At 28.6% G+C, this 13,588-nt stretch overlaps 1 protein-coding gene across 3 annotated transcripts in view; it reads right to left on the bottom strand.

Annotated features, from left to right (window-relative positions):
- LOC132942948 (zwei Ig domain protein zig-8-like) overlaps positions 1–13,588 on the bottom strand; it is a 265,842-nt gene continuing 252,254 nt past the window's right edge. For all 3 annotated transcript variants that reach the window (XM_061011667.1, XM_061011666.1, XM_061011668.1), the window contains exons 7-9: positions 7,200–7,327; positions 6,882–7,050; positions 1–3,032 (exon numbers count right to left, since the gene is read on the bottom strand). In XM_061011667.1, coding sequence (XP_060867650.1) covers positions 2,920–3,032; positions 6,882–7,050; positions 7,200–7,327 — 410 coding nt within the window. In that variant the 3' untranslated portion in view covers positions 1–2,919. The remainder of the gene's footprint in view (positions 3,033–6,881; positions 7,051–7,199; positions 7,328–13,588) is intronic.

Genomic DNA, 13,588 nt, shown 5'->3' on the forward strand with positions numbered 1-13,588 from the left:
CAAATATTGATTCAATAAAACGAAGATAAGATTTACTGTACAATTATATTAAATTATATATACATGTAATTATATAAACCTAATATTATAAACAAGTAATTACAAAATAAATACTAAACATGAACTTGTTGGTTTTCTTCAACAAAAACAAATCTTAAATCTTTTATAAACACATTTTAATAGTTTATAGGTAACATATAACTTTATTTTAAATAACAAAACACAGTGTTAAAGATTTATTTATACAGGTTGTCACTTGAAAATTAAAACGTTTCTTTTAAATAAAATTCAGACTTATCAAAGATGATATATATTATTATAATAAAACTGGACGTGAAAAGTTGACAATATAGATTAATGTGAAGTGAAAGTTGGATTTTTTTTTAAATACCGTTGTATAATACCTATATATTATATGTTTATATACCTGGTAACTAGGTATATTATATTATAATATGCTATATAATTTTAATCTAAATATAGCTTTAGGCGCATCAAAAAAAAAAAAAAATTGTATAATATTTATGATACGTAATATTAAGAACTTTATAGTTTATTGTGTAAAGATTGTAAATATTATCTACTATCAATAAAAAAAAAAACTGTAGTTTGCAAATTATAGCATCATAGAAATTGTATATTATTATTATGTTTATAAATGAATTAAATAATCGTTTTTATTCTCTTCGCGTGACAACCCTTTGTTTGAATATTTTATTCTAATTTAATCTAACAAACAAAAAAAAAAATGATCTTATGTCAATAACGCTTGACAACATTTAAAACATTACGTTTATACATTATATTGATATATATATATAACAAACATGTTATATGTTTATATACTGTACAAAATGGTTTTTAGGTATTCGAGAAATAAAAACTTTGTTTTCCGAGTCACAATATCAAATTGCTGTTACATGAATCATAACTTTTAGTTATGGTGAAATAACTAAATGGTATCGTAATGTATAGGCTGCTGTTTAAGTGGCTTAAATATAATCGTATAGGTTTATTGTTATTTAATGAAAAGTTAGAATCTTTTGTAATTAAGACCATTGTTTTATAATACTTTATATAAAAATACAGGACTAAATTGGCAAATCATAATCAATTTAGAAACTGTCTTGTTTTTTACAGCATTATATTACAATCCAATATTATTTCTGTGATATGTAAATTGGTATAGTCAAGTTTCTAATTTTAGAAAAACTTTGAAACAATATTTATACCACATTGACCAGCTTTTCTGATGACCTACTATAGAAATTAGAGGAAAAAAATGTGAAATAAGACGTAATAACAATATATATTTACTTAGGTGTATGCATCTGATTTGTTTATCGTTACTCATTATTATATGTACCTATTTTACGTTTTTATAAATACTTATAAATAAGTGTTTTACACTATGCTAACCGATTTTTAATTTTAAGTATTACACAATAATATTAGTGGTAAGAACTTTTTTATTATTTCCCTTCCACATTATTTGAGTTGTTTTGTTATCTATAATACAATAGTGTTTTTCTTATAGATTTTAACAAACAATTGTTTTAGTTTATTTATTATAATATGATTTAAACAACGGTTCTTTAATTATAATATATATAGTATGTATAAATCTACTTCATAAAATATTTTATTTGAACAATAATTATTATTGAAAAAGTGTATGATTTACAATGAACGTTATGGCCTGGTGTATTCAAATTGCCGTCATATTAAAAATTTATATTCCATGTGTTTTTGATAATTTACGTCATATCCTAAAAAAAACATAAACCACATCTGACTTGTGAAAAAATGCAAAGAAAACAATATTATTGTAACAATGTTACGATAGGTACCTAGACGTAAATAATAATTAGTTTTATTTTCAATAAAAAAACAACGCTGAGTTTACTATATGAGATCAAAGTATTGATAAAATACTAATATAGATAGGTCGTAGTACTTTATTCTACATAATCGTTATACAATAAAAACCGCAAGAACCTAAAATTGTCCAGAAATATTTACCTGCAAAATGTTTATCATTTTGAAGTATTAAAAATTAACTTTCTAATGCTTTCTAGGTTTATACATTTTACACTCGATTGCCTGACATGTGGAAACACGCAGAAAATAATTATGAAGTCGGTTATATTGTGTTGGTGGGTTCGGAGCCGTTCACAATATTAATTACTTCTGTAGGCGATTATGCATTTCACGATATTGAATTGGTGTTATAAAAACGATTTTGCACGAATAAGTTTTATAAACCAACTGCGATGAAATGTTGACGGTGGCACACAATATTACGTAGGTAGAGGTTACCTATCTGTCATGCTAGGTACTCGGTTATATACGGTTCGATAATAATAAAGTACGCTAACGCGCGCGTGTGTGTGTGGTATTTATTAAATTCAGTTTAGTTTAATACAAAAAGAAATATAATAATAATATATATATATATTATTATATTAATTTTATACACGCTTAGGTGGGTGGGCAAGTTATACTATTATAACAATTGTATTGAAGGGTAACGGAAAAATCACTAACCGACGCGGAAATATTATAATATTATAATACTATTATAAGTACGCGTGTGTGTTGTACGCGAAACGGACACGCGTATGTGGCGACGACAATATTACATTATATGGGTGACCCAAGAGACAATATAAAATCTTACATGAAAATCGTCCACTGCGTCGTCGACGTTTTTGAGCTTATCGCTCGACGAGTACGTAATGTACAGTATATTGTTACGATAGGCATATTATGTTTTACACTGAAATCGGAAAGATTCGAACCCCTCCCCCATTTACCGTTGTATCATAATGATAATATGCATCGTTACACTTAAACATGATAATAATAATAATAATATAATATTAAATATTTCTGGTAGACACGCGTGCGTTGTCGGTACTATAGGTCTCTGGCAGTGAAGATGAGCAAAAACGGTACGATCATGGCGCTGACAATCGGTGGGCACAGCGGGATGCTGCCCTGGCCGTGGTGCATCGCGGCCGGATGTTCACCTGGAAACGACACAACGATTTAATTATTTGTAATAATATTTCATACCGGATCTGGTGGGAATTCACATTATTCCTATTGCAAATTTTACGAGTCTACAATATTATTATGTCGATCGCGATACGAATTCGTTTGTAAAAACACGAGAGAGCAAATTTTGCATTTCGGTTAACTATTTTATACTTTATAACAATATCGTGTTCAATAATATACAATACTATATATTGTTATTATCGATGTATTCAAAAGGTCGGTATTTATTATTATAATATCATATTATACTGTCTGGTCTGATTTCAGACAGTGAGAGGAGCGATGGATGTGTTTAATTATTTTTAATGAAGTATGTTTTTTTTTTTTAATTTTTGTTTCCGTCATCACATTTTTGAGCAGTAAAATAATATACGCTTTAATTTTGAATTTCGATAGTGGTTTTTGCCAGAACATTGAATCTAGTTGGGTGGTCAAAAGAAAAGACTCCAAGTACTTTTAAAAACAAATTAAGGAAAACTAGAATTTTTACAAAAAAAAACTAAGTGGGCCCTTTGTATTGTTATCAAGCTGAGACGTTCCGTGTCAAATCGTCCCAAACCCAACGTGGCCCTTATACTGCGTATTTTCGTGACACAATGTGGTAGGTACGTATCGACCATCGAGATAGATGAGAATACTAGAGGCTGGATGACGAACTTACTCCTCTATCCGCAATGTAAAAAACCAGCCTGTCGGCGGACACACCATTACAGCCAACAACTATTATTGATGCTATCCCCACAAACGTAAGGCAGGCAAATTTTAAGCGGCTGACCGTTTTTTTTTATTTCTGGCGGCTATTGCGCGCTCAAGTATAATACTTATCCGTCTATGAATGGTGTTGACTGGCGACTATCGTGATGATCCGATCGACTGGACCAACCGGAGGACGGACGGAGGTTATATTTTATCGGTTCGATGAGGTCGTATATTATTTTAAACGCGTTATAAGAATTATTATTATTTATTACTGATACTATATACTACATAGTATAGGAACAATAGTCGGCGCAACGGTGTTTTTGCCGTGTATAGGTACTATATATTATTATATTATAATATATCACGCGACCGGTGGCGGCAGCTCAGAACCATTCTTCTTCGGGTCGCACCGCGTTATTTAGCGTGGTCTATTATTATAATAATAACACAGGAACCTATACATACAGTATATTATAGGTGTTATATTATTACCCAGTAACCAATTGTGATTAATAGTGTACACATCAACAATAGGATTGAACTCTGTGCGAGATTATTGTTATCGTCGAGGCGCACCGCCGCGGCTATAATTCGTATATTATTATATTGCGTGTCGCAGGCTAGTGTGTATTAATAGTAATAATAATAATAATCATCATCATTCGTGATGGTCGAGTGCATCATCATCATCATCATCATCGTACTGTTGTCGTTGCTAAACCTTCAAATCAACGCACCGTAACTATATGTTCTTATTATCGCATTATTTAACAATCGATTTTGACCGGCGATGCAAGACGTTAGCATTACTCCGGGACGATTCGTACTATAGAGGCTATCTAAATCTCCGCGAAGAAAATAATATGTCCAGCTGTAAATACCCAAACGAAAATAAATATCAATGGGAAAATGTTATAATATTAAATCTATATATTATACCATAGAAGACGACAAGTGTTTATACCTACCTATGTATAAATGCCTATACATATATCCTTTATGCATTCCTAAACCGTTCATCCGATTGCGATGAAATTTGGTACAGAGATTACCTCCGGCAAGAAGATGGGCTACGGTTTGGCCGCGAATAGGTCCAACAGGGAGGTTTTCAAACAGGGATTTCGAGATTATTATTTTTGTTTATAAATGTTTATTGCTATTGGTTTTAATAACAACTACTATTATTATTGTTATTGAGATTAAAATTATATTTTTATTTTTGTTTATTATATTTCAAAATTATTCAACATATTGCACGTTATAGCGTTACATATAAATGTATAATATTCATAATTTGAGGAAATATAATATGTTCAATAAGTAAAATAACTCCTACTTCCAGACTCCAGTGCCCTTTTGTTGATAACTGGCTGTTACCCGTTACTTCAATTATAATAATCTTATAACCCGTGTTATAATATGTGTGCAAAATGTGGTGCCAAGTGGTCAAAAACTATGGATTTGCATAATATGCATCTTTTAGATATAACCCACTGAATATTATCTGTATAAGCCGACTTTCTATTGTTATCTGCTCATCTATAGACGGTCGTTTTCCGTTTTGTTACAGTTAAACAAATAACACAAACACAATAACAATGTCTTATTTTACGATTTCCCACTTCGTAATAATTATGGACATACTTTTCATATAAACACAGACAACTGGTGCATAAAAGCAGACGTAAATTCAGTATCGTTAATACGGTATTCATCATTATGTATTATTGTATTAACATCAGACATAATATGTCCAAAATTACGAAGTAAATCAAGACTGAAAATCATGAAAGTGATTAGTGTAATAATTCGTGTCAATAAGAATATGAATTTAATTTTTGTTTTTTTATATACATAATATATATATAATATAATATTGTTTTATTACTAGATAATTATTACATTAACATTATTTGTAACCATTTCAACGATTTAAGTAAATAAAAAAAAATTCGATTTCCGTGTGCCAAAACCAAATTCATGCATGATCCTCTTTAATGTTGTAACCTACCGTGATTGAAAAAATACGCCACACAGAGTATAAAATGGGAATTACAATTGGTGTTGCATGAGCGAGAAGTCATCCGTTAGTAAGACTTGGTCAATTTTAATTTAATCAAAAAATATAAATTGTAGAAATTTTTAATTTTTTACCACTTTATATATTTATATATTTACACAACAATGAGATATTGACATATAAGTTACGTAATAACTGGTGGGAATATAATGATTTTTATTTTATGACAATGCATTTTTTTTATCAATAATGGTATATTATTATGGTATTACTAATCGAAAAAATAATTACCAAACTTACTATACCAATATACATTTATTATGAAGCCTTCTTAGAAGTAGTGGCTGACAATAGTTTTTTTTTGTATTGTATACAATCGAATTTATCATTGAACTCAAATTTAACACATCCCTTACAGTTAGCTACTCAACAAATGGGTACTGGGAGTAGGAGTTATTTTACTTATTTAACATAATATCTTTCCTCAAATTATGAATATTATACATTTATAATATGTTTAAGTGTTTAACTCTATAACGTGCAATATGTTGAATCATTTTTAAATATAATAAATAAAAAATAAAAATATAATTTTAATCTCAATTTATTATTGTGTTATTCCTTATTATAAATATAAGCAGCAATTATTAATTTGTTCTATTTTAATATAATAATATCATAAAATTATCTTTAATATTAATTGTCAATGTATTTGAATTTATCGGTAAGAAGATGGGTTAACGTTTATCTGACAAGGTACACACGCACCCTTATATATACACTCATCACACGCACGCCTCGTTTAGCACCAGAATGTTCTTTTCTATATTATGAATTATAACCTAATTTAAAAATCTCTACCATCCCTTCGACGTCGCGTATGGTTTATTTTTTTTTTTTACTACCGGGGACCTAAGTTTTTTTTTTTTTGGAAATGTACCTTCATTTATTTTAATAGTCCTTATAATTTTTCAATTGTCTAAATTTTGCGGGCGAAAAAAATTACGACCCAAATAGGATATATAATAACGGGACATAATGCGAACAAAATAGTTCACCGTCTATGTATTTTCAAGCATAATTTAAGGCAACCAACCGTTTAATATATGAACCCTGACGGTGGCCGAATTTGCATTTGACGGATCGCAAGAGTAGTAGCCGGTATCTGAAGACGACGCCTTTTGAATTAATAATCTGCTGCTGGTGGTCGACCCTTTTTCCGTTACCAGGCTTATTCCGCCTCGTGGAGAATCGAAATTTATGGGCTGTGAACCGCATACACACACACACACAAACACATAAAAAAAAAAAAAAAAACATGTAGCAAAACGTATCATTTCGAAAACCAAATCCGAAAAGGACCATTCTTCTTAGTCAATGTTGTCGAAAATAGAACGTAAATTGTTCCACTCACTTGTTTTTCGTGCGTCCAACCGACGGTCGGTGGAGGTTCCGGTGCGAACTGCACCAAGCAGGTGAGGTTTATCGTGCTACCCTGATCAATGAACAGCTCCGGACCTCCCAGTATTTCGGTAGTTGGTTCTGAAAATAAAACAAACGTTCTTAAATCTATTCTGAAGACAAATCACAATACACATGTGTATGCCTCCTGGCAACTCGCTGTGGTTAATATTGTATAATTGTATAAAGATTCGATTGCGAATACATATCAGGACCGTCTGAGTTATTGCCGTGGTGTATTTCAGCGGCGTAGTGTATACGTAATCGCATAATAATAAATACGATAGAATAGTCGGTGATAATGAGCACGGGACGGTTCAAAGTTATTAATTAAGTTTATAAGTGGTAAACACATTGTAGGGATACGAGGAAATTACTTAACAGCTATAAGATACGTCAAATATCCAAGAGTATTTTCCGAACTGTGCAGTGTTATCTTATTAATAAATACAAGCAACCATCACAATAATATATTAATGTTTATTTCAGAAATTAAGTGTCCAACTTACTACATAGATAAGAAATATAATATAATATACAAGGCGGGATCCTAACGATTATCTCTCGCCTGGTACAGTTAAATTATAGTTGTATAATATTATAATATTGTCAATAAAACCATTATGGTAAAACGGCGTCTCGGATAGGCAAATTAGCTACACCACCGACTTTGGGGTTCATTTATCCGATATTACTAGCTATGTCGTTGAAATTTGATGTATCAAAGTAGGTACGATAAAAACCAACATGAGTAAGGTGAATGTTAGTATAATACAATCTAGTATATTATATTATGGCTGTAACTATATAATGTATGACGACTCTCTAAAATTGTAATTAGTAGGTAACTTAATATGCGTTTAGTTAATTTGGTATTTGTTTGTGTGCATATATTAGTATCATTATATTATTATGTTATATTTTATTTTGTATTACTGAATTACTCATCAAATAAGTTGGTCTTTGGAACATTTGAATTATAATTTTATTCAATTCATAAATTATTACTATCGCCTACTTTTCTTAAACACGATTATTGATATTATATTTCCATACTTGTCAAATAAACTAATGGAGTCCTAAATTAACTAAATTTATATAGGTACTATTCATAATTAATAATTTATAATTATATTTATATATTAGGGAAACAGTGAAATAAAATGACTACCTATATTATTAATTCTGTTTTTATTATTTATTAAACTATAAACATTATTTTATGCATACAACTTATAGCCGAGTAAACAATATGCACTATATTATTATATATTTTTATCATCCATTTATTTATTTTGAATGAACAAATAACTGTATAAGTGTGTGTACTTTATCGATTACAATAAATATCGATCAGTGTAAGCTAATACATCTAATTACAAATTCAGAATAAATTTTGTATTTTAAGAAAAACTGGAGTGCGTATAAATAATTCATAATATTTACTAATACTAAACATTTTCGTTCAATTTTTCTTTTTATATAACAATAATGGTTTTTCAATGAATATGTTGAAATAATATTTTATATTTAAAAAAGATTTTCAATAAGTGTAGTCTATATAGTAAGGTTTTATATTTCAAACATATATGCTTCAACTAATGCTTTTTTAAGATTGAATACAACATGAATTAATCAATAATAACAACCAGAATAACTATTGCGAGTAATATTTTATTTATAAAAAAACTCCAAATCAACAGTAGAAAATTAAATCACATGGCGGTTAATAATTTCTGAAAAAATAATATTTTGGTGTCAGATTATTACATAATTTTGTATACATAAATTGGCTTACGAGTTCTTGATTGATTACGATTTAAGTTGTATCTGGTGCATCGTGAGAGTTTTTATTGGATTCCTACCTAATTTGATTTCCGTTCAATGTCATTCGTAATTAAAATACAAATGTGTCCTATGTAGTTAACATTATAATCATTTGTTTGACAGGGAAGTCCCATTAAACACGAACACTCTGGAAAGGTTTAATTTTAACATTATATAATAATAATGGAATGCAATTAAAAAAAAATAAAAATAAATATATTTTAATGCAGAACAATCCCAACGGTGCAATAATATGAGAATAAAAATTGAAACACTCATACACGTGTTGTTTTCACCAGTATTTTCTATTAAAAAACTGTCACACTCGATCTAGAATGGTGTCTCTACATCCTCGTAGGACCCAATATATTTTTGCACCATAGTAATTGTCACCATGCGAATGTAATACTTGGATAGAATATGATATCATTTTTTTTATACATATTTTTACTATATTTTCCAGTTTTTATTTTTTTTAATATTTTTACCGTATTCATGAGATTTATGTATTATAGTTGTGTATATTATTATACATGCTGTATTAGGTATATAAAAAGGAACGATGTTGAAATAAAATCAAATTGATTGTACGTCTCAGACCAAAGAACAATAATTACATGACCAATGTGTTTCCAGCCTAATGATACAAAACCGAAGATAAGATATTTTATTTTACGGTGGCACAAACCAATTTTTAATATAAAATACAGCGAAATGTACAAAAACCGTTTCAGTCAGTAAAACGTCCAAGGCCATTTTGTTTCATTAAAAGATGAAAAAAATGTTTAAATTGTTTTATTACGGTGACTATTATTTGATTCGAAAAGAAAACAGTGGTATACTCGTCGGAATATTATCGTATTTAAGATACACGCCAAGATATGCGAAATAAAATTCAATTTCAATTTAATTTATTTTACGCATAACGCAATTCACAATGTATTGGACATTTTTTCACAATTGTCCACCGACACAATAAAAAAGGCCGTAGGCATCATGTCAACGTCATACAACTTTTGTTGAATTATTGCTACACAGTTTTAATAATAATAATAATAACATTTAAATGTACACGTAATAGATTTTATTTATTTAATATTATCATATAATATGTACGTATAAATACGTCAAATATACTGTACATATATAATATATATATTATGTATTACGGAGGTTTAATAAATCCGCTGTTGCTCTAGACACATATTTTGTGTTTATGCATGTTATGTGTTATCTGAAAATTAATTTTACTACCACCCAAGGAGGTCTTAAAATCGATTAAATAAATGGTAACTCAAATCATGTTAGCTTATAGAAACGTTAATAATAACCATAAAAACCATCACTGTGAGATAAATTGTTTCAAAATAAATAATATTACCAATTGTAGGTATACCTGTTAATGTCTTATGGATAAATACAATAAAATAATAACAATTATTAGTACCCGAATAACAATAATTTGATTATATAGGTCACAAAACCTAAAATTATAAGAAATATAGAAATTATATAAAAATTAATAGCTAGAAGTTTAAAGCTACCTAGCGTTTAACTAAGAATTTAATATTTTAATTTAATAATTAATTCAATAAATTCCGTTTAATTTTGTAATTTTTTTTTTTATCATTTGAAAATGTTTTGGAAATGTGATGTTATTGATGTTCAAAATTGTTTCACGGTTTAAAGCTTTGCTTTTTGTCGTGTTTAATGTACCTATTTTATTCAATATTATTAAATTTATGCATGAACTAATTAATGCAAAATATTTTTAAATCACAGTAATAACCCTTTGTGTTGGGTGTTTCATGTATTATCGAATAGGTGAAACTCCATAATCAGAATTAAGTCCATATACCGTGAAATCCTTTGCGTATCCCAAGCAAAGTTAGATTTATAATTTGGAATTAAATATACTGCCCTGATAAATATTGTGAGGTACTTAAACCATTTTATGCAATAAGATCTATAATATTGTTATGGTAAACATGTTCTATCCATAATGAACAAAAATCAATAATATTTAATTTTTCAGTTTAAAAAAATTTCAATTATTATATACATTTACATTTTGTTATAGTTCTTCGATTTTGTTTTTTACGTTAAATCTTGAATAAATATTATAACAAAAAAAAAAAATAAAACCATTGATTATGTTCTTGCTTTCAGAATTAAACGACATTTTCTTTTCAGTTTCACACTCGTGCATAACATTTTATTTCAACAATACAATAATATTATACATTACAACGTTTTTGGTAAAAATCGGATATGATAATTAATAATAATTAATTTTTATATTTCGTCATCGTCGTTGGTGTTCGATATTAATTTTAGGGCAGTTATCCAATGCAAACATCTGCTTAACTATTTCGTTTCTGCGTATTTCAGAATTCCATCGATCAAATTAGTAAAAATACAATTAAAATGTAATACGGTGGCAAGCAGTTCTATCATTTAAGGGTGAGGTTTGTTTGTTTGTAATGTGCGTAATAACAATATTACATAAGAAAATTATCTGCTATAGTCGAAAATTTACGTCATTTAATTTAAATCACGATACATTATAGGTACTAAAATTTATAAAGACTACAAAAATATATTATCGAAAAGCTTGAACACGTTCATGATAAAATATAGCATTGATAAATTGTTAGATACAAAACTATATATAAACTGTATTATGATACAAGTGGTTATGTATTAAATTAGAGTCTTGAAGTCCAGGATTGGAAGGATGAGTGTAAAATAAAAGGCCGCCGCCGATGAATAGAATAATTTGAATCAATAATAATGACTATTACAATGCCGTTTTGAAAGTCTACTATAATATCTAATTACTGTGTATTGTTTGTTCACCGTAAGCCGTTGGGGTGAAATCGATTAAAAAGTAAATAAATTTACAAAAATTGAATTGACGAAAATTAAAATAAGCTGATTGTAATGGTATATCGGTGTAATTGTTTCGAAGTATAAAAAATATCGATGAATTAAAAATGCTCGTATCATCATTTTTTCAAATATATACACTATAATATTATGCCTATTATAAACTGCAGTATAAAATATATTTAAATAAATGTACGGAATAATTTAACCTCAATGTGACCATATAACATATGGGGTGTAGAATAATGCAATATATACATATATATATTTACATTCTATTCAAAAACGTGTGAACAAACGGACTGAAGCTTTACAAAAGCCCATACACTAGAAAAATGTACGTTGCACAAGACACATAATATACATTTACAGTCATATGGCACTCCTATAATGTTTCCTACATCCGATAGTCACAGAAAGTAGAATGGATAACATTACCACAACCATGTTTGTATACTCTTGTGTTGAACGAAAACAACTCTGAGGTAGTAATAATTTCAAGACATATCGTCTATGCGCTATGATTTATTTTATTATTTAATGCGTAAAATATATTCAGTCGACAATCGGTCCCTTCCCTGGTGTCACGGTAGTATCGAGTGTATTAATATTCAGAGTCTAGGTTATATATTAATAAGTACCCATACTAATAAACTACCGACATAGCTAAACATTAAGTACTATAACACACACAAACGGCGTCAGTTAATTTTATAACATTATGCATAACATTACGCACAGTAAAAATATTTAATTAGTATACAGATATCGTTGTCGTAACGAAACATGAGAGTCGAAACTGACCCCGTCAAGATAAAAATATGTCTGCAATCACCTTAACATAATGTTATTATCACAGACGGCAGAAATTACAACCCAGGTGAGTGCATTGAAATATATACAATATACATACGTCATATTATATGCATATAAATTATTATATAAATTATTATACACGTAATAATAATACGTACACACCACAAGAATAAAGAAAAATCAACTACTACTACCATCCAAAGGATTTAAGTTTTTCGGTATTCTCAAATTTATAACATGTTGAATCTGTAGATTTGAATCAGCGATCAACTGTATCAATTTATTATCTTAAATATAATATAATGGTTGTTTATTATGTAATATGTGTTAAGTTTTTAAGCATACGATTTTTGTGTATATGTTATAAAAACATTGCTAAGTTAAAATTAATATTTGTTGGAAGTGGCTTTAATTTATTTAATAAACATTTTTTTTTTTAGTATATTGCACTGTATCGTATAAAAAGAAGGTTTATTCATACAAAAAAGTAATTAATTCATATATCTAAACGTGTCGCTTTGGATTAAAAAAGAGAAAACATCCGGACATACTTTGCACGTAAAATAAGCCACATACGCTTGCAGGGCTTATGGCGGACGCATTGTCATTTTAAATTCAAAAGCGACGAATCTTTATACCCTAAAAAATATATCTGTGCGTAATTTTTCTACTGACAAAAAAAAATCAAATTTCCTAATAATTATTCAAATTATGTACCTAATTATTGTTTATTGACTTGTAGCTTCCAATAAGTTTTTGGAGATGATTAAACTCTAACTCTATGACTGCAATTATTTTTTGGAAAACGAT

Source organism: Metopolophium dirhodum, chromosome 4, assembly GCF_019925205.1.
Source record: "Metopolophium dirhodum isolate CAU chromosome 4, ASM1992520v1, whole genome shotgun sequence".
Lineage (NCBI taxonomy): Eukaryota > Metazoa > Arthropoda > Insecta > Hemiptera > Aphididae > Metopolophium > Metopolophium dirhodum.